The sequence below is a fragment of the Anser cygnoides genome, chromosome 25 (assembly GCF_040182565.1).
Source record: "Anser cygnoides isolate HZ-2024a breed goose chromosome 25, Taihu_goose_T2T_genome, whole genome shotgun sequence".
Classification (NCBI taxonomy): domain Eukaryota; kingdom Metazoa; phylum Chordata; class Aves; order Anseriformes; family Anatidae; genus Anser; species Anser cygnoides.
The window spans coordinates 2,124,118-2,142,192 of NC_089897.1; the positions used below are offsets into that span (position 1 = coordinate 2,124,118).

At 64.0% G+C, this 18,075-nt stretch overlaps 1 protein-coding gene across 4 annotated transcripts in view; it reads left to right on the plus strand.

Annotated features, from left to right (window-relative positions):
- Positions 1-18,075, plus strand: part of KIF21B (kinesin family member 21B) — a 34,490-nt gene that overhangs the window by 11,378 nt on the left and 5,037 nt on the right. The window contains exons 3-35 of one of the 4 annotated variants that reach the window (XR_010826549.1): positions 22-204; positions 911-1,060; positions 1,260-1,394; positions 1,746-1,913; positions 2,388-2,503; positions 3,019-3,214; positions 3,775-3,964; positions 4,048-4,111; positions 4,505-4,711; positions 4,973-5,051; positions 5,424-5,544; positions 5,835-6,026; positions 6,568-6,767; positions 6,953-7,060; positions 7,482-7,550; positions 7,925-8,154; positions 8,432-8,579; positions 8,654-8,848; positions 9,362-9,463; positions 9,562-9,727; positions 9,917-9,977; positions 10,241-10,298; positions 10,717-10,922; positions 11,292-11,366; positions 11,533-11,646; positions 12,244-12,282; positions 13,966-14,102; positions 14,359-14,539; positions 14,837-15,001; positions 15,428-15,545; positions 16,329-16,499; positions 16,978-17,177; positions 17,550-17,801. Coding sequence is in view for 2 of the 4 variants with exons in the window: in XM_066982921.1 (XP_066839022.1) it covers positions 22-204; positions 911-1,060; positions 1,260-1,394; positions 1,746-1,913; positions 2,388-2,503; positions 3,019-3,214; positions 3,775-3,964; positions 4,048-4,111; positions 4,505-4,711; positions 4,973-5,051; positions 5,424-5,544; positions 5,835-6,026; positions 6,568-6,767; positions 6,953-7,060; positions 7,482-7,550; positions 7,925-8,154; positions 8,432-8,579; positions 8,654-8,848; positions 9,362-9,463; positions 9,562-9,727; positions 9,917-9,977; positions 10,241-10,298; positions 10,717-10,922; positions 11,292-11,366; positions 11,533-11,646; positions 12,244-12,282; positions 13,966-14,102; positions 14,359-14,539; positions 14,837-15,001; positions 15,428-15,545; positions 16,329-16,499; positions 16,978-17,177 (4,544 nt within the window). In the remaining 2 variants the exon portion in view is untranslated. The remainder of the gene's footprint in view (positions 1-21; positions 205-910; positions 1,061-1,259; positions 1,395-1,745; positions 1,914-2,387; positions 2,504-3,018; positions 3,215-3,774; positions 3,965-4,047; positions 4,112-4,504; positions 4,712-4,972; positions 5,052-5,423; positions 5,545-5,834; positions 6,027-6,567; positions 6,768-6,952; positions 7,061-7,481; positions 7,551-7,924; positions 8,155-8,431; positions 8,580-8,653; positions 8,849-9,361; positions 9,464-9,561; positions 9,728-9,916; positions 9,978-10,240; positions 10,299-10,716; positions 10,923-11,291; positions 11,367-11,532; positions 11,647-12,243; positions 12,283-13,965; positions 14,103-14,358; positions 14,540-14,836; positions 15,002-15,427; positions 15,546-16,328; positions 16,500-16,977; positions 17,178-17,549; positions 17,802-18,075) is intronic. The other 3 variants (XR_010826550.1, XM_066982921.1, XM_066982922.1) reach the window with 3 other exon arrangements.

Consider the following 18,075-nt stretch of genomic DNA (forward strand, 5'->3'; position numbering starts at 1 on the left):
CCCATTGCGGCCCCTTCGCAGACAGGCGCTGGGAAGACGTACACCATGGGGACGGGCTTCGACATGAACATCTCCGAGGACGAGCAGGGCATCATCCCGCGGGCCATCGGCCACCTCTTCAGCGGCATCGAGGAGCGCAAGCGGGCGGCACAGAGCCAAGGCGTGGCGGCACCCGAGTTCAAAGTCAGCGCCCAGTTCCTGGAGGTGGGTGACAGCAAGGCTGGGGCGGCACCCTGGGGGGGGTCCCTTTGCCTTGTCCTGGGCTCTTGGAGCTGTGACGGCACGCAGGAGGCTCAAAGCACCCAGGTGCTGTTGGTCTCACGATGGCCACAAACTGGGGTGGCGTTTCCTTGGGAGCTCCCCCCAGGGATGGGAGCTCGTGCCTTGGTCCCCAGGAGATTTGGGGTGCTCTGGGCTCTCTCGCTCCTATTTGAGGTGTTTGACTGCTGTCAGCTCTGAGTCCTTGGGGTTGTCCCTGCTTGTCTGGCACTCCCTTGGCCCGCCGTGTCCCCTTCCACCCGGTGGAGTTGACCTCGGGACCCGTGGTGGGATTGGGGCTCTGCTGCTTGTGTGGCCGGGGCGCGCGTCCCCCTTCACCCCATCCCTTCTGGGCACGTGTACACCTAGATCCAAGCTTACCCATGCACCACCTCCTCTACATGTTTGTGCATCCTTTGTGCATCCTCTCCTACACTTGTATGCACGCCAGCTCTCCTGGTCATCCTTCCCTGTGCGCACACGCATGCGTCTACGTGCCTGCACCCCCAGCTCTCCTGCGCAGCCCGTCCTAGCTCTGGGACTGCAGCAGCAGAAGGGCACAGGGCAGCACCTCCAGCCCCCCCCCGTGCCAGGCTCCAGCAGCCTCCTGCTCACCGTTACTCACCCCCCTGCCCGCTTTCACCCCGTTCAGCTCTACAACGAGGAGATCCTGGACCTGTTTGACAGCGCCCGCGACCCGGATGCGCGCCACCGCAAATCCAACATCAAAATCCACGAGGACGCCAGCGGGAGCATCTACACCACCGGCGTCACGTCGCGGCTCATCAGCTCGCAGGACGAGGTGGGTTCGGCCCCCGGGGGGGCTGCAGAAGAGGGGTCGCAGCCAGGGATGCTCTACGTGGGGAGCAAGGCGAGGAGGGACAGAGCAGAGCAGCCCCAGGGTGGTGCAGGGGGAGGTCGGGGCTGCCGAGGGGTGCTGTCCTAAATCTCTAAAAGGGTGCTCCAAGGTTTCGTTTCCTCTCTGCCGTGCGTCGTTGCAGCTGATCCAGTGCCTGAAGCAGGGGGCTCTTTCCCGCACCACTGCCAGCACCCAGATGAACGTGCAGAGCTCCCGCTCCCATGCCATCTTCACCATCCACCTGTGCCAGATGAGGGTCTGCGCCCGCCCGGAGCTGGTGAGACACGGGGGGGCTGGGGAGCCTGTTCCCCCCCCCCCCCCCCGCCTTAGCTCTGCGTGGGGGTTCCTGGAAAGAGGCAGGGGTTTAAAGTCTTGCAAAGAGAGCTGGGTTTTTGTTTTGCTTCTCTCCTGTTATTGCAATTATTAACATTTAACGGGAGATGAGCAGCCCCGTTCCGGGCAGGGTGACCCACAGCAAGTTGCTGTTGGGATCCTCTCCCCCGATCCTCGAGGGGCTGAGTGCTGAGGGTGGGTGCTCAGGGCTTTGCTGGTGGCTGAATGTGGCCGAGAGGGTTTCTGGCTGCTCGGGGGTCGTGGCGGTGACCCCTCTGCATGTGCCTGGCTGCAGGTGAACGGGGAGGTGAGCGGTCTCCTGGACGGAGCCCAGCCCACCACCGAGTACGAGACCCTCACGGCCAAGTTCCATTTCGTTGACCTGGCGGGCTCGGAGAGGCTGAAACGAACGGGTGCTACCGGCGAGAGGGCGAAGGAAGGCATCTCCATCAACTGCGGGCTGGTACGGCCCTGGACGAGCAAAGGGGCAGGGGGAGACGGGGGCTGTGGGGGGCCCTGGGACACCTTTAGGTTCTGCTTGGGGCTGCTCCGAGCTGCTGAGTTGCTGTTCTCTCTGCTGTGGGTTCTGCCACTTGGCCCTGGATTATCCGTGACCCTAAACAGCAGCGGTGAGGGCACGGCTTTACTGCTGAGGGTGTGGGGTGGGGGTCCAGCTGGGCACAAGGGTGCAAGCCCCCAAAAGCTCGAGGTCTGCTCATTTGAGCTTAAAACCCACGCCGAGGTTCAGTGTTGCTCCTTGCTGCACATCGGAGGGAGGCGCGTCCCGGGGAGGGGGGCGAATGCTGAGCCTGGCCAGGGAAGCCTCCGGCTCTGGCACCCCACAGCACGCACCCCAGGCCCCAAATGCCGGCCGTGGGGCGGCTGTGTTCCCAGCAGGGGCTGAATTTGGGGCGGGGGCTTCCCTCTGTGTTGGCAGCTGGCCCTGGGGAACGTCATCAGTGCCCTGGGAGACCAGAGCAAGAAAGTGGTGCACGTGCCCTACCGGGACTCCAAGCTCACCCGCCTGCTGCAGGATTCTCTCGGGGGCAACAGGTATGGGGCTGTCCCTCTGCAAACGGAATGAGGGTCCGTGGGGCTTGGGGGAGGTATTTCGGGACTCAAAGACGTTGTGGGTTGCCTGCTGTGGGGTGGGTGCCTCCTGGCAGGCAGAGCGAGACGCTGCAGGTGGGGACACCTCAGCTGCTTGTGAGCACCAGGTGCAAGGGGGCAGCTCTGGTGGAATGGGCTGGTCCCGGGTGGACCCGGGACACAGCAGGAGGCAGTGCCCAGCACGGGGCAGCCTGGGTTCCCTGCCTGCTGTGGGGGCACTGCTCCCTTTCCCCCTCCCTCAGTGAGCCCGGTGCCTGCTCTGGTTTTGCTCCGTGCTGCCTGATGGGACGGACGCATCCTGCTGGTGCTCTGACCCGAGGGGGAGCTGAACCCGGTTCATTCCTCGTTCACAAAACTCAGAGGGGCTGGGACGGGTGTCTGGAGGCACGTGGCCTCGGCTGCATCCCGTGTGCCAAATGGGGGAAACCTCCCCTGACTGCGACCCTCGCCTCCCCCAGCCAAACCATCATGATCGCCTGCGTCAGCCCCTCCGACCGCGACTTCATGGAGACCCTGAACACCCTCAAGTACGCCAACCGGGCTCGCAACATCAAGAACAAGGTGGTGGTGAACCAGGACAAGACCAGCCAGCAGATCAGCGCCCTGCGGGCCGAGATCGCCCGCCTGCAGATGGAGCTGATGGAGTACAAGGCGGTGAGCGCCCGAGCAAAGGCTGTGGGTTGAGACGGAGCCAGGAGCAGGGAGCCTCCTCGTGCTTGCATCGGGGTGATTTTAGCAAGCAAGACCCTCCTGCCCACTGTGCCCCCTCCCCGAGGATACCCCGGTTGTCTCCAGCCCTTTCCCCCAAGAACTGTGTCCCACCAGCCAGCCGAGCTCTGTTCTGCTGTGTCTTGGTGGCACTGGGGTGTTGGGGAAGTGGCATGGCACTGAGAAACAATAAGGCTGGTGCTTTGGCATTGCTGGTGACGACTGCCAAGCTGATGCCTGCCCGATGCTCCCCCGGGGCAGGAGGTTGGACCGGCAGCTCGAGCCTGGGAGGCTCAGGAGACCGAGGGCTCAGCTCCTGCCCTGCCACGGGCAAGTCTCGTGGGGATGCCGAGGCAGAGCAAAGCCTTGGAGCATCTCTCACCCTCTGCCCGTTGGGTTCAGGCCTTCCTGGTCCTTAGTTTTTTTCCCTTCCCCTGCGCTGGATGTGGGTGGGTGCCCGTGTCCCGGCGCACCCCGCGCTCAGGGGCTGCCCCCTGTCCCCGCAGGGCAAGCGGGTCATCGGGGAGGACGGCTCGGAGGGCTACAGTGACCTTTTCCGCGAGAACGCCATGCTGCAGAAGGAGAACAGCGCCCTGCGCATGCGGGTGAAGGCCATGCAGGAGGCCATCGATGCCATCAACAGCAGGGTCACCCACCTCATGAGCCAGGAGGCCAACCTCATGCTGGCCAAGGCAGGTGAGGCTGGGCGCCTCGGGGCTGGGTTGGGACCGTGCCACGGCTCTTCCCGTGACCCACCCGAGCCTCTGCTCCTCCTCCAGGGGACGGTAACGAAGCTATCGGCGCCCTCATCCAGAATTACATCCGGGAGATCGAAGAGCTGAGGTGAGCCAGGCACCGGGTCTCTCGGCTCACCCAGGTCCCCGGGCTGGTGGGTGCTGTTGTAGGGTCCGAGCCCGCTGCTCTCAGCTCCGTGCCCCCAGCATCGTTGGGATGGCTCCTAGACCCCAATGGGGCAGCAGCTGAGACCAGTGGGGCTGCCTTGGTGCTGCTCTGGCCAGCATCGTCCTTTGTGTGGCTGTCGATGGATGGGGGAGATGCTGGTGGGGGTCCCCAGTGTTCCTCAGGGGCTGCTGGCCCCCAGACCCGGGTCCATCGGTGACCCCGGGGTGCTCCCTGTCTGCAGCATCCCAACCTTCTGGGTTGGCGTCCCAAACCCTGGGGACGGTGGGATGTCCCCCCCCCCTTTGACCGCGTCCTGTCTCTGCCTTCCCCCAGGACCAAACTCCTGGAGAGCGAATCCATGAACGAGTCCTTGCGGCGCAGCCTCTCGCGCGTCTCTGCCCGGCCCCCCTACTCCGTGGGCTCATCCCCGGTGCCCGGCTTGGCTGTCCCCGCTGAGACGGAGGCGTCCGACGTCCTGCGCCGGGCCAAGCAGGACCTGGAGCGCCTGAAAAAGAAGGAGAGGAGGCAGCGGAGGAAAAGGTGAGGGCAGCTGCCGTGTGATGCTGGCGAGGCTGCCATCCCTCCTGGGGCTCCCCTATCCTTCCCAAAGCTACCCAGATAAAACCTGGGCACCTGGGTCCCCCCCCCCCCCCGGCACTGCCGCATCCTCGGTCTCCTTTTCACCCACCGTGGACACCTAGGGGCTGATTTTCCCAAAGGGAGGCAGGGGGGCGCCCCGTGGGACCCGTCCCGGTGTTGCCCCTTGCTGGGACCCAGCAGCCCCCCCTTGCTCTCCCCCAGCCCCGAGAAGGAGGCGTTCAAGAAGCGGCCGAAGCTGCAGGATAACGGGGAGGAGACGGACGAGAACGAGGGAGAAGAGGTGAAGGGGGGCTTTGTGTTTGTGCCGAGGGGGGGTTGGTTATGGAGGGCTGTCGTAGCCCCCCGTGGGAGGGGGACTGAGCCCAGCCTGGCCTCGCAAGGAGGCTGGGGGGGTCGGGGACTTCGTGTAGAGGTAGGTGAAGGAGATTTGGGGGATGCGGTGCTGCAGGGATGGATGGGGCACGGAGCTGCTCCTCACCATGGGGTGGGGGGGTCCAGAAATGATGCTGCAGCCCCCTGGGAAGAGGCTGAGCCCCACAGCAGGGGCTGCGGCTGGTTTCTGCGGGGTGAGCTCAGGTTTGGAGGAGGGGGGAGAGCGCAGAGAGAAGGGCAGGGCCACGCTGCAAGCTGAGGTCAGGCACTCGTCTCTTAGGAGGAGGAGGAGGAACAGGACGAGAGCGGCTGCGAGGAAGAGGATGGGCGTGAGGATGAAGACGAGGACTCGGGCAGTGAAGAGAGCCTGGTGGACTCGGACTCGGATGCGGAGGAGAAGGGTAAAGCGCCGAGCTACGCGTGCAGCCCGGAGCAGGGGGGTGCATGTGCTGGTGTCTGCTGGCACTGAGCTCCGGTTCTGGGAAGGGGGAGTCCACGGGGACCCCCGGCCACCTCCTCTCTTGCTTGGAGATGCCCCAGGGGTGCTACAAGGGGTATCAGAGGCTCGTAGGGTGCTGCCACTCCCCAGCAACGTGCCCTGGTCCATCAGCTCCCCCTGCTCCTTCCTTGCTCTCTGGGGGTGATGCTGTCCCCGTCCCTCCTGGCCTGACTGCTCCCCCCCGGCCTCCAGCCGTGAATTTCCAGGCCGACCTGGCGGATCTGACCTGCGAGATCGAGATCAAGCAGAAGCTGATCGATGAGCTGGAGAACAGCCAGCGGCGCCTGCAGACCCTCAAGCACCAGTACGAGGAGAAGCTGATCCTGCTGCAGAACAAGATCCGGGACACGCAGCTGGAGCGGGACCGGGTCCTGCAGAACCTCAGTGAGAGCCGCCTCCCCCAGGGGCCCTATTCCTTTGCGTTGGGTCCCCGTCCCCCCCCCTTTCTGAGTACCTGGCTCGGGGTCAGTGCATCCATGCAGCTGCTGGCTCCGGCACAGTTTCACTGCCCCGGGACCCCAAGGCCGTGCGCGTCTCGCCACGGGAGCTGGAGAGCTCCTGGTCCCACTGATGCTGGAGAGGAGGGGGAAGCAAAGCCCCTTCTAATCCCATACGCCCCTTCCTGGGTGAGCCGAGGTGCTGCGGGGCACGTGGGGACCCCAAAACCTTGTGGTGTGGCTGGTGCTAGGCTCAGCGGGCTGGCACCAGCCAAGCAGGCTGCGCGTGGCTGAAGGCCCAGACTCACAGCTCCTCCCAGCCCAGCGCTTGTGGTGCAACCCACAGCCCTCATCCTGTGCTCAGCCCCCGATCCGTCACCCCCTCGGGTACCCCATACAGACCCCAGCCCCTGCGGGTTGAGAGAAAGCTCCGGCAAGGCAGGCAGGGCGCAGCGACCCCTTGCAAAACCCTCTCCGCGCTCCCCCAGGCACCATGGAGTGCTACACGGAGGAGAAAGCCAACAAGATCAAGGCCGACTACGAGAAGCGGCTGAAGGAGATGAACCGGGACCTGCAGAAGCTGCAGGCGGCCCAGAAGGAGCACGCTCGCCTGCTCAAGAACCAGTCCCGCTACGAGCGCGAGCTGAGGAAGCTGCAGGCCGAGGTGGCCGAGATGAAGAAGGCGAAGGTACCCGGGCACAGCGGGGCAGGGAGGGCACCCCTCGGGACCAGCCTCGGGGAGGCTTCCGTGGGACCAGCCTGAATCCCTGCCCTGCTCGAGGCAGAAGGGATGGTTTTGGTCCCGGGGGGGGGTCACCCTGGCTGCTGGGAGCGCCGGGTGCCCACGCCGTGCCGGCGTTTTTCCCTCCCCAGGTTGCGCTGATGAAGCAGATGCGGGAGGAGCAGCAGCGGAGGCGGCTGGCGGAGACCAAGAGGAACCGGGAGATCGCGCAGCTCAAGAAGGAGCAGCGGCGCCAGGAGGTGAGGAGCTGGCCCTTCTGTGTGTCCCGGTGCCGGGGGGGTGTTTGCGCTGCTGTGGCACCCCAAGATGCTCGTAAATATCAGCTGGTGATGCTCGGAGGTCCCTGCTGTCCCCATGGCCTCTTTAGGGGCTGCTAGCCCCCAGCAGGGCTCACCTGGAGGAATAACTCCCGGGGGCTTCCTGCATCTCCCGGTGCGATGGTTGGAGATGCTGTGAGCTCCCCACCACGCTCCGGGGGGGGATTGTGCCACCAAAACCAGCCCTGAGGCTGGAAACCTGCTCACTGATAGAATCAGGAGTGACCCTGCTCGTGCCAAAGCAACTGCTCGAGGTGATGGGGGGGGGGGTTGTGGCCGTCGCTGGGGGGTCCGGGCGGCTTTCCTTTCCCCATCAGGAGCCAAGTCTGTCTTTCTCGTGCAGTTCCAGATCCGGGCTCTGGAGTCTCAGAAGCGGCAGCAGGAAATCGTGCTGCGGAGGAAAACCCAGGAGGTGAGGGGGGGGGGGGGGGTGCGTCTCTGGGGGGGTCTGGGCCAAGCTGTGGCTCAGCGACACTGCATCACTTGGACGGTGCTGGCCGGGAGTGGGACCCCCAAAGGGTGGGAGGGGGTTTATAGCTGCGGGTGGCCTGGTGGGAGAGGGTTGCAGACGGTGGAGGAACCGAACTGCCCATCTCCTGGGGCAGCTGAGCTGAGAAAAAGGGCTGTGAGGGCGAAGGGACAAAGCTGCCTGCTGTCTGCAGGGCTGTGCGAATGGCTTCGGGGCTCCAGAGCTCTGCTCTTGGCCCTCTGGGGGAGCCGAGGGAGTTGGCGACAGGCTTGGGTTGGGGACGCCCATCTGACACCCTCGTCCCCTCTTCTGGGCAGGTCTCGGCACTGCGCCGCCTCGCCAAGCCCATGTCGGACCGGGTGGCGGGCAGGACGAGCCAGAAGCCGCCCATGCTGGACTCGGGCGCAGAGGTCTCGGCCAGCACCACCTCCTCCGAGCCCGAGTCCGGCGCCCGCTCTGTCTCCAGCATCGTGCGCCAGTGGAATCGGAAAATCAACAACTTTCTGGGAGACCCCTCGCCCTCCGCCAACGGGGCTCGGCCACCCAGGTCAGGGCAGGGGCTGTGTGGATGGGTGGCGAGGCGTCCCGGGGCTCCTATGTCTGGTTTTAGGCTGGTGGCAGGGGCTGGAGGCTTTTTATTGTGTGTTTGGCTGGAGGCAAACCTCCAACGCGAGGCACGGGCTGTGTTAGTGAGAGCAGGGATGGGTGGTGGCGGAGCTGGGCGATCCAGAAGCGACGCAGCCAGAGCCTGGGCATCCTTCTGGGGGAAGCACAGCTTTCCAGACGCGGTGCAGCCACGTGCCTCTGGTCCCCTCATGCTGCAGGAAGAAGTTCCCCAAGAAGGGGTCGAGCCAGACCTTCAGCAAGGCCGCCCGCCTCAAGTGGCAGTCCCTGGAGCGGCGCATCTTCGACATCGTGATGCAGAGGATGACCATCGTCAACCTGGAGGCCGACATGGAGCGGCTCATCAAGGTGAGGGTGGTGGGTTTAGGGATGGGGGGGTGGCCGTGCCAGCAGTGCCAAACTCCCTCTTTTTTTTCCCCCAGAAACGCGAGGAGCTGGCGCTGCTGCAGGAGGCGCTGCTGGGCAAGAGGGCGAAGCTGCAGGCGGAGAGCCCCAAGGAGCAGAAGGGGCTGCAGGAGCTGAACGAGGAGATCGAGGTGCTGGGGGCCAACATCGACTACATCAACGACAGCATTTCCGACTGCCAGGCTACCATCATGCAGATCGAGGAGACCAAGGTGGGCACGGAGAGAGTGGGAGCGTCCCCGGGAGGCGAGGGGGGAAGACCAGGCTGGGGAAGAAACCCGGGCATCCCAGAGCATCCTGCCCCAGGACATGGGAAAGCCGCAGCCTTCCCACGGGGCTGCCGGTTTCTGGTCTCCATGGGAGCCTGCAAACATTTGTGGGATGCTGGAAAATGCCTGGGAAGCCCAGCTTTTTTTTTCCCCGAGAAACCCCATGGGTTCCCGTGTCCGGTTTTGGCACCGGACACAACGGAGGGATGCGTGGCTCCTCGCACCCTCTAGCGGCTGTAGCCTGGGCTGAGGCTCTGCGCTGTCCCCAGCCTGTCCCTGGCTGTGCCACACGGTCCCTGACTGTGGCACGAGCCAGGACCGGGTGGTGCTGGTGCAGGACCTGTGATGCCCGTGCCATCCGCGGTACCTGTGCCACCCATGGTGCCCACGCTGCCTGACCCTGCCCTGCTGCGATGCTCCCTGGTCCCATCCCGTTCCCCTCTCCTCCCCTTCCAGGAGGAGCTGGACTCCACGGACACCTCGGTGGTGATCAGCTCCTGCTCCCTGGCCGAAGCCCGGCTCCTGCTGGACAACTTCCTGAAGGCATCCATCGACAAGGTGCGGGTGCCGCGCCGCCGCCTTGGGGTCTCATCCCCACCTGGGGGCTCCTCCCAGGCAGCGTGATGCTGAGGTCGGCGTGGCTTTCCGTCCTCCAGGGGCTGCAGGTGGCACAGAAGGAGGCCCAGATCCGGCTGCTGGAGGGGCGCCTGAGGCAGACGGACGTGACCGGCTCCTCGCAGAACCACCTCATCCTGGACGCCCTGCGGGAGAAGGCCGAGTCGCACCCCGAGCTGCAGGCGCTGATCCACAACGTCCAGCAAGGTGGGCCTGAGCCCAGCGTCCCCCTTTAGGGTCAGGGTCCTCCCCATGGGGTGAGGCCAGGCCTCCGGTGCCAGGGAGCACCCGGAGGTGCCACCACTGGCATCAACGTGCCCCGGGTGCCGTTCTGGTGGGACATGATGGGATGTGGCCCCCCTCACACCACTCATGTGCCTTCTCCCTTGTACGCAGAGAACGGCTACACCAGCACGGACGAGGAGGTCTCCGAATTCAGCCTGGCCTCGGATGGGAGGTGAGCACCCAGCCCCGTGGGGTGGGATGTCCAGGGCCTCTCACGGGTAGGTTTTGTTGAAGAAGTCCCCACCTAAGCTTTCCTGTGGCCCTTAGCCCTTGGAGAGCGCAGACATCCCATAGACCCCAAGTGAAGATGGGGTTGTTCTTTGGAGAGAGGGAGCTGGGGAGTGGGGGGGACCTCAGGGGTTTTGGGGGGCTGCAGCAGCCTCTCCAAAAGGGCTTCGGCCCTGAAGATCCATCTCTGCCACCTTCTCCTCGCAGCTTCTCCCAGTCTTTCACCATGAAGGGCTCAGCAAGCCAGGATGACTTCAAGTTCAAGGTGAGTTGGCCTTTCTGTCACCAGCTGTGGGAGGAGGGATGGAGGGAGGCGTTGTTTATAGGGCCGTGGGGCTCGGCTTTGAGGTTTGCTCCGCTGCCTGGCCCTCGGGGAGCCAGCCTTGGGGTACGGCTGGGCTCTGGACGGGGTCAGCTCTCGGCAAGGAGCCGTCCGGCTCTCCTGGTTCTGCGGTCCCCCGGGGTACTGGGGGAAACATCGAGCACAGCTGATGGCTTCCAGGTTGGGTGGGCACCAGGAGGATTCCCTGTGCTAGATCCTTTGTGGGATAAAGTGGAGGGAAGCCCACTGCCCTGTGCAGGCTGTCAGATCTGTATGGAAAACTGGGCAGTCATCCTCCTGCGGCCGGTGGGGCGCGAGCTGCTGGCCCTGCACCTCCCCTGAGCCCCGTGTCGTGCTCTAGGGAGAGCCCAAGCTCTCCGGGCAGATGAAGGCGGTGTCAGCTGAATGCCTGGGACCCACGCTGGACATCTCCACCAAGAACATCACCAAGTCCTTGGCGTCCCTCATGGAGATCAAGGAGGACGGGATCAGCTTCTCCATCCGAGACCCGTATTACAAGGAGAAGGTGTCGCGCACCGTCAGCCTGCCCACGCGAGGAAGCACTTTGTGAGCAGGGGGTGCTGGCTCTTGGGGCGGCGGGGGGCTCACGGAGGTTGGGGCCGGTGGGGGGGAAGCTGTGCCCTGTGGCAGCGCAACGAGGGCGAGCCAAAGCCTGCATCCATCCGGGCTTTCCCGCAGCAAGCAGCGGTGGGTCTCTCCAGAAGGACCCCCTCGTGCTGCCCTGGCTTCCCGTCCTTCATGGAGGCTTCTTGGGTTGCCAGAAGTGTCCGTGCCCACCAGATGACTCTGATAGGGTGGTGGGGACACCAGGGCAGCCCCCTTCCCCTTTTGCTCTGCCGGGGGAGGACAAGGGGCTCAGCACGGAGCCGATGGGGAGGAGAGCAGGCACCTACCGTGCCGTTCTGCTTTCCCTAGCCCCAGACAATCTCGCGTCTCGGACACGTCGCCGCTCACACGGAGGAAATCCTACGACCGTGGGCAACCCGCCAGGTGAGCTCGGGAGCCAGGGACTGGGGCAGGGGGAGGCCAGGTGGCCCGGACAAACCAGGAGAAAAGCTCACCGGGTCCTGGGGTGCCGGTATGAGGAAGAGGAGTTTGGCAGGTGCCGGATGAGTAGTCCCCAAATCACGCGTCCCTCTAATCCTTCCTGCCTCAGGCCTCCAGACGTCGGCTTCACGCCCCCCTCGTCCCCCCCCACCCGCCCGCGCAACGACCGCAACGTCTTCTCTCGGCTCACGAGCAACCAGAGCCAGGGGTCGGCCTTGGACAAGTGAGTGCGGGTGTTACGGGGGGGGGCTGCGCGGCGCGGACCCGTGCCGTGACACCGGAGGCACCTACCGGGTCCCACGGCGGGGCGCGGGAGCGCAGCACCTGGGTGGGCTCCAGCCAGCCTCCTGCCACCGTTTTGTCCTCGGCTGCTCCTCTGCAGGAGGGAGGAGGTGCTGTGCCAGGGCCCTGAGGGATTTTTGTCCCCTCCAGGCTGGCCGCTTGCAGGAGCTCCCAGGCTGAACCTGGAGGCGCAGCGGTGCCGGGCACGGACTGGTGGCCGAGACGGTGGAGCAGGATGGGGGGAGGCGGGCTGGGGGCTCGCAGGAAGCCCACAGGCTGGCACGGACCCACCGGTGCCGCCCACGTCTCGGAGCGCTGCCGGCAGCGCCGTGTCCTGACGGAGATCTGTCCGACCCTCACTGCCCTCCTGCTCCTCTGCCCTCTCCGTGTGTGCTTCTCTTTCTCCTTCTCTCCCCTCCTCCTCCTCTACGTCCTGCGCTGGCTTGGATGCAATAACAATCCTCCACCTCTGACTCCTCTGCTGCCTCTTCTAGTCTGGGTTTTCTCTCCCGTAATCCTGCTAATTTTCTGCCCCTAGGTCTGATGACAGCGATTCCTCTGTCTCGGAGGTGCTGAGGTATAGACAACTTTCTATTTATTACCCCTCCCTCCTCTCCTTCTCTCTTTCTCTCTCTCCTGAGGTCGCTCTCCCCTGTCCCTGCATGCTCTGCCTGCACCTCGCTGCTCTGCCCCGTCTCCCAGCCCGTGCGTGCTGTCCCCGTGCTGTCCCCATGCTGTCCCCTCTCAGCACGGTGCCGTCCCCCGGGTTGGGACCTCCGATCCCGTCCTGCTCCGGCCTCACCTCCGGACGCCGCCTGCGTAGCAGTGGCAGCATGCTCTGTGCCACCTGCGGTGGGCTGTCAGCATGATGCCCCCCGTGTCCCGTCCCGTCCCCCGGCTCTCCAGCAGGACTGCGTGGTGCTGGGGAAGGGGGGCGAGCCCCGTCCTGCACGCTGCCGGCATGGTTTTTCTTGCAAGCGGCTTCCCGGGAAACATCTCCCCGTGCCTGGCCGTGCATCTCCAGCACCGGGCTCTGGGGCAGAGCTCTTCACCCTGGGGGCGAGGGTGCTCCTGGGCTTGTCCCGGTGCCGCCTCCTGCCTGCTGGGGGGGTTTCCCAGCACCAGGACCACCTTTCCCTCACCTTTTAGGAGTAGCAGCTCTCCAGCACCCTGCCCTGAGCACCCATAGGTGCTGGAGGGGTGACACCAGACACTTTGTCACCTTGGGTGCTTTGCAGCGAGGCAGCGAAGCCCCCTGATAACCTCTCGCCCTGGGGAGTTGGGGTTTCCACCCACTTTGTCACCTCGAGGCCGGCACAGACACTAGGGGTCGGGGGAGAGCTGTTTAATTAGAGCGTGGTTGCACCTGCTAATTGAGAAAGGAAGATCGTGCCTGTGTGATTTCCAAACCCCGATTAACGAGCCTGCAGCCATCCTGACTAATGCGAGCCTTCTGTGGCCCCGGGCCTGCCCTTCCCCAGGCTTGTGCCTCAGTTTCCCTGCCCGTAAGAAGAGATCAGCGCAGCTCGGGGCCGTGTTTTGGGATGGCAGAGGGGAGGAGCTGTTGGTCGCTGTGCAGGATAGGGCTGTAGCTGTGTAGGGTTGTCGGACCTCAGCGCCCCGAGCACCCCTGATGTGCTGTGTCCCCAGAGGGACGAGCCAGGTCATGCGTGCCTGTGGGTGTCCCGTGGAGGGGGGTTTGGCAGGGACAGGTCCCCTCGGGCTCGGAGCCAGCAGTGGGTGCGTGCAGGGCTCCCACAGCCACTGCCACGGGGATGCTGGGCACAAAGGTTTTAAAACCTTGAGGTTTTAAAAGGAGCAGAGCCCTGGCAGCCTGTAAGGAAGCGGGGCGCTGGATATTAGCATCCTGAAACGTTTATTTATGGCAGAGCTTCAGGCTGGACAGGGTGCAGTTTGTCCCCTGTCTGCCCTGAGGGACGATGAGCTGGGTCTCCTGGTTCCTCAGCTCGCTGCTGGCCGGGCTCGAGAGGCTCAGCAGCGGAGCGGAGGCTGCCGGCCACCCCCTCTCCCAGCCTGGGGCACCGGGACGGGGACATCAGGCAGTGGGGAGATTTCTAGGGTTTCCATAAAGACATTTCCTTCAATGTGCTGAGTTCGGACAGGGGGCCCATCGCCCTGCCAGGCAGTGGAAGATGCTTGGGGTGAGGCAGCTCGTGCTGCCCCGTGCCCCTGGGACGTGTGGTGCCCTTCTGCACGCACACGCACCCCACCACGCTTCTCCTTTCTTTTCCCATGCAAGGGGCGTCATCAACCCGGTGGGAGGCACCAAGAACGCCCGGACGGCCCCGCTGCAATGCGTCTCCGTGGCGGAAGGACACACCAAGCCCGTGCTCTGCCTGGATGCCACCGATGAGCTGCTTTTCACGGGCTCCAAAGGTGTGTGAGGGGGCGAGGAGGATGCTGGCTTGTGAGCAGCTCGGCACGGGGGAGTGGGTGACGTGCTGGGCACTGCGGGGATGCTTCCTCCTGAGCCACTCTCCTGCCCTCAGCATCGAGCTTGTGCCGCCCAGGTTGGCTCCTTTGCCCTGGGGGGGGGGTCCGTGGGGGCTGTGCTCGGCAAGGGGAGTGGTCCATGCCCCTTGGGAGACCCCCACCTGATGCCCACCCCATGGGCACGTTCGTCCTCCCGCAGACCGGAGCTGCAAGATGTGGAACCTGGTGACGGGGCAGGAAATCGCCTCCCTCAAGGGACACCCGAACAACGTGGTGTCCATCAAGTACTGCAGCCACACGGGGCTGGTGTTCACCGTGTCCACCTCGTACATCAAGGTGTGGGACATCCGCGACTCAGCCCGCTGCATCCGCACCCTCACGTACGTAGTGGGGGGGGGGATCCCAGGGGGGTCCTAAGGTACCGGGGGCATCTCTGGCTTGGCAGAAGCTGGTCCCAGGACCCCCTGGGGTCCCGCAGGCTGGGGTGCAAGGACAGAGGGGACCCTCTTGGAGGTGGGGCTGGTCCCATGGTGGCCAGACAGTCGATGATACCTGTAGGGTCTTTCCCAATGTGGGACCGTCTGTGGCATCCCAAACCCATCAGCCCCGTTGGGTTCCGCGGTGGGGCCCCGATATCTGCCTCTGGTCCCTGACTGTGCTTCATCCTCCACCCCTAGATCTTCTGGCCAGGTGATCTCTGGGGACGCGTGCGCCGGGACCACCACCCGCACTGTCACCAGTGTGCAGGGGGAGCACCAGATCAACCAGATCGCGCTCAACCCCACCGGCACCACGCTCTACGCCGCCACCGGTAACTCCGTCCGCATCTGGGAGCTGAGCAGGTGAGGGCAGGACGGCTCGCTGATGCCGAGGGGATGCTGTCTGCTCAGAGATACCCAAAAGGACCCCCCAGGGAAAGGGAAAGCCTCGTTAGCAGTGGAAGTTGCCTGGAATAAAGGCTTTCGGGACCCAAGGGGTGATGAGCAGCAATGGGGCTACTCGGGGTGTGAGCGCAGGAGAAGGGGGGAAGATGTGGGGGATGAGCAGCAGCCCCCCAGGCTGTGCCGTCGCCCCCTTCCCAGGTGGACACCGGCTTGCTGAGCCCTTGCTGCATGCCCCAAGGCTCCCCTGGCATCACTAGGAATTGGGGTGCCCTGCTCACAAGCCCCCTCCCCAAAGGGACCTTCCCCTGCTTGGGGGTCTGTGCCTGGGAGGGGCTTTTGGGGGAGCTTTTTGGGAGATCTGACCCCAGCCCCTGGTCTCTGTAGGCTGCAGCCCGTCGGGAAGCTGAGCGGCCACATCGGGCCTGTGATGTGTCTCACGGTAAACCAGACGGCGAGCAACCACGACCTGGTGGTGACAGGCTCCAAGGATCACTACGTCAAGGTAGGCCCTGGCTGCGGGCTGAGCCGCTGGCATCTCGGGGGGGCCGGGTCTTGGCAACCTCCTGCTGCCTCCATGCCCAGATTTCTGTTTTCACCTCTGCGTGTGGCTTTCTGTGCACCTCCACGCCTCAGATCTTGCCTTTTGTCCGTGGTAGGGATGCAGCTTTGGGTGTGGGGGTTTGTCTGTCTCATCCCTCAGGCTCCGTGCCCGGTGCTGGCGCGTTACGGCTGACCCGGATCAGCAGCTTGCCCCGCTCTGCTCACTTCTCCTTCCTGGTGCAGACGCTTTGTGCCGGCTGATTTGCAGCTCCAGCACAGCAAAAGCTCACCCCTCCGTTTTATTTTTGGCTGGCTGTTAGCAGGTTGAGGTGGAGCTGGCACCAGGGGGATGGGGAGGGAGGCAGGGTCCTGCCCTTCTGACAGCTGCGAGCTCTTGGCTCGGCTCGTGGAGAGGTGTAAAAGCTCACCATGAGTGAAATCCTAGAATCATTAGGGTTGGAAAAGCCCTCCGAGATCATCTGGTCCAACCACCCCCTACCACCACTGTCACCCACTAAACCATGTCCCCAAGCACCACGTCCGACCTTTCATTGAACACCCCCAGGGACGGGGACTCCCCCACCTCCCTGGGCAACCCGTCCCAATGCCTGACCGCTCTTTCTGAGCAGAAATGTCTCCTCATTTCCAACCTCAGAGGGCGATGGCCAAGTTCTCCAAGGCAGAGTGACCTCCATTTATTTCCGCACCCATCTGGGATCTCTCCCCCGCTGTTTTTTTCCCCCAGGTGTTTGAGATTGCCGAGGGCATGGTGGGCAATATCGGCCCCACTCACAACTTCGAGCCCCCTCACTACGACGGCATCGAGTGCCTGGCCATCCAGGGGGACGTCCTCTTCAGTGGCTCCAGGGACAACGGCATAAAGAAATGGGACCTGGAGCAGCAGGAACTTATCCAGGTCTGGGGGGGAGAGCGTGTGGGGGGACCTCAGGGTGATGTGGGGCAGAGCAGCGGTGCTGCGGGGGTGCTGGGGGACGGTTCAGGGACCTGGTGCTGGTGTCCTGTGCTGAACGCACCTGGAGGGCACCCCTGTTCCTGGCAGTGCCTGTTCCAGGTGGCTCTGTACCCCCATAAACACCTGTGTATGTGGATTGGCACCCAGCATTGCCAATTCCCCTCGGCACGCAGGCTTTGCAGCATCGACTGCTGTGCTGAGTCCCTGGGTGCTGGGTTCCACTCTGAAAACAGGATTGGTGCCCCCTGCCCAGGGGGCAAACCGAGCTCTGGGTCTTGGATCCAGCCCCTTGGCGTCCTAACTCCAGCTGATGGAGGTCAGCCCTGGGGTGGTGATGATCTGAGCCCCTCAAGCTGGGTGCACGAGGCTTTTTCGGGGCTGCAGATGATGCTGATCGTCATCTCTGTCCCCATACGTGCAGCAAATCCCCAACGCGCACAAAGACTGGGTCTGTGCCCTGGCCTTCATCCCCGGCCGCCCCATGGTGCTGAGCGCCTGCCGAGGAGGCGTGATCAAGGTCTGGAACGTGGATAACTTCACCCCGGTCGGGGAGATCAAGGGGCACGACAGCCCCATCAATGCCATCTGCACCAACTCCAAGCACATCTTCACCGCCTCCAGGTGAGCCGCGAGCTTTCTGCGCCCCGCAGCCCCCGGGAGGTGGGAGCCCCCTGGGTCGACCTGTCATCCCTGGGCCTGGGGGGGCTGCAGGGAGGGAGGGAAGGGGGGGGTCTCGCAGCTTTCCAGTCCCTGCACTCCTCATCTCGTCTTGCCCATCGTAGTCTGTCCCCTGCCCGCGTGCCGGCGATGCCCTGTGGGTTATCCCCCACGCAGGGACCCCTCTTCCCTGGGGCTGGGCACCCCCTGCTGCTCTCGGGGAGCAAATTGGCAGCAAGACTCTGATGTCCTCTTTTCGACCATGTCCCTTTTCTCCCTTCCTTTTTCTGTCTCTCTCTTCTCTCTCCTCCTCCCCACCTCCCATCTGTGCCACAGCGACTGCCGGGTAAAGTTATGGAATTACGTGCCTGGGCTCACCCCTTGCCTTCCACGACGCGTCCTTGCCATAAAGGGCCGTGCTACTAGTCTGCCTTGACCCTCCTGCTCTCTCTGACTCTCTCTTGCTCATGCACTCTTCTTCTGTCTTTTCCTTTCTCTCCATCTCTTTCTCCCTCTCTCTTTCTCGCTGTTGCTTGCTTTTGCTCCTCTCTCTCTTTCTCTCTCTCTGGTCTGAGCTGCTTCTTAACGGTATGAAACTCTTTTGCGTTTTTCCCCACTTGATAAATCTTTGCTAGGAGCGACTCGCCCCCTTGGTCCCCATCACGCCCCCGCGTTGTTTTGGTTTTTTGTTTTTCTTTTTTCTTTTTTCTCTCGCCCGGCGCCCACATCTGCTGTGGCAGCCACGGCCTGCCCGCACCCTTGCATGGAGACGGGGCCACCCCGAAGCAAGCCCGTGCCCGGGGGAGACCCTGCTCAGCAGCTCCCTGCGGCATCACTTCGACCTAGTCGGAGCTCATCCGAG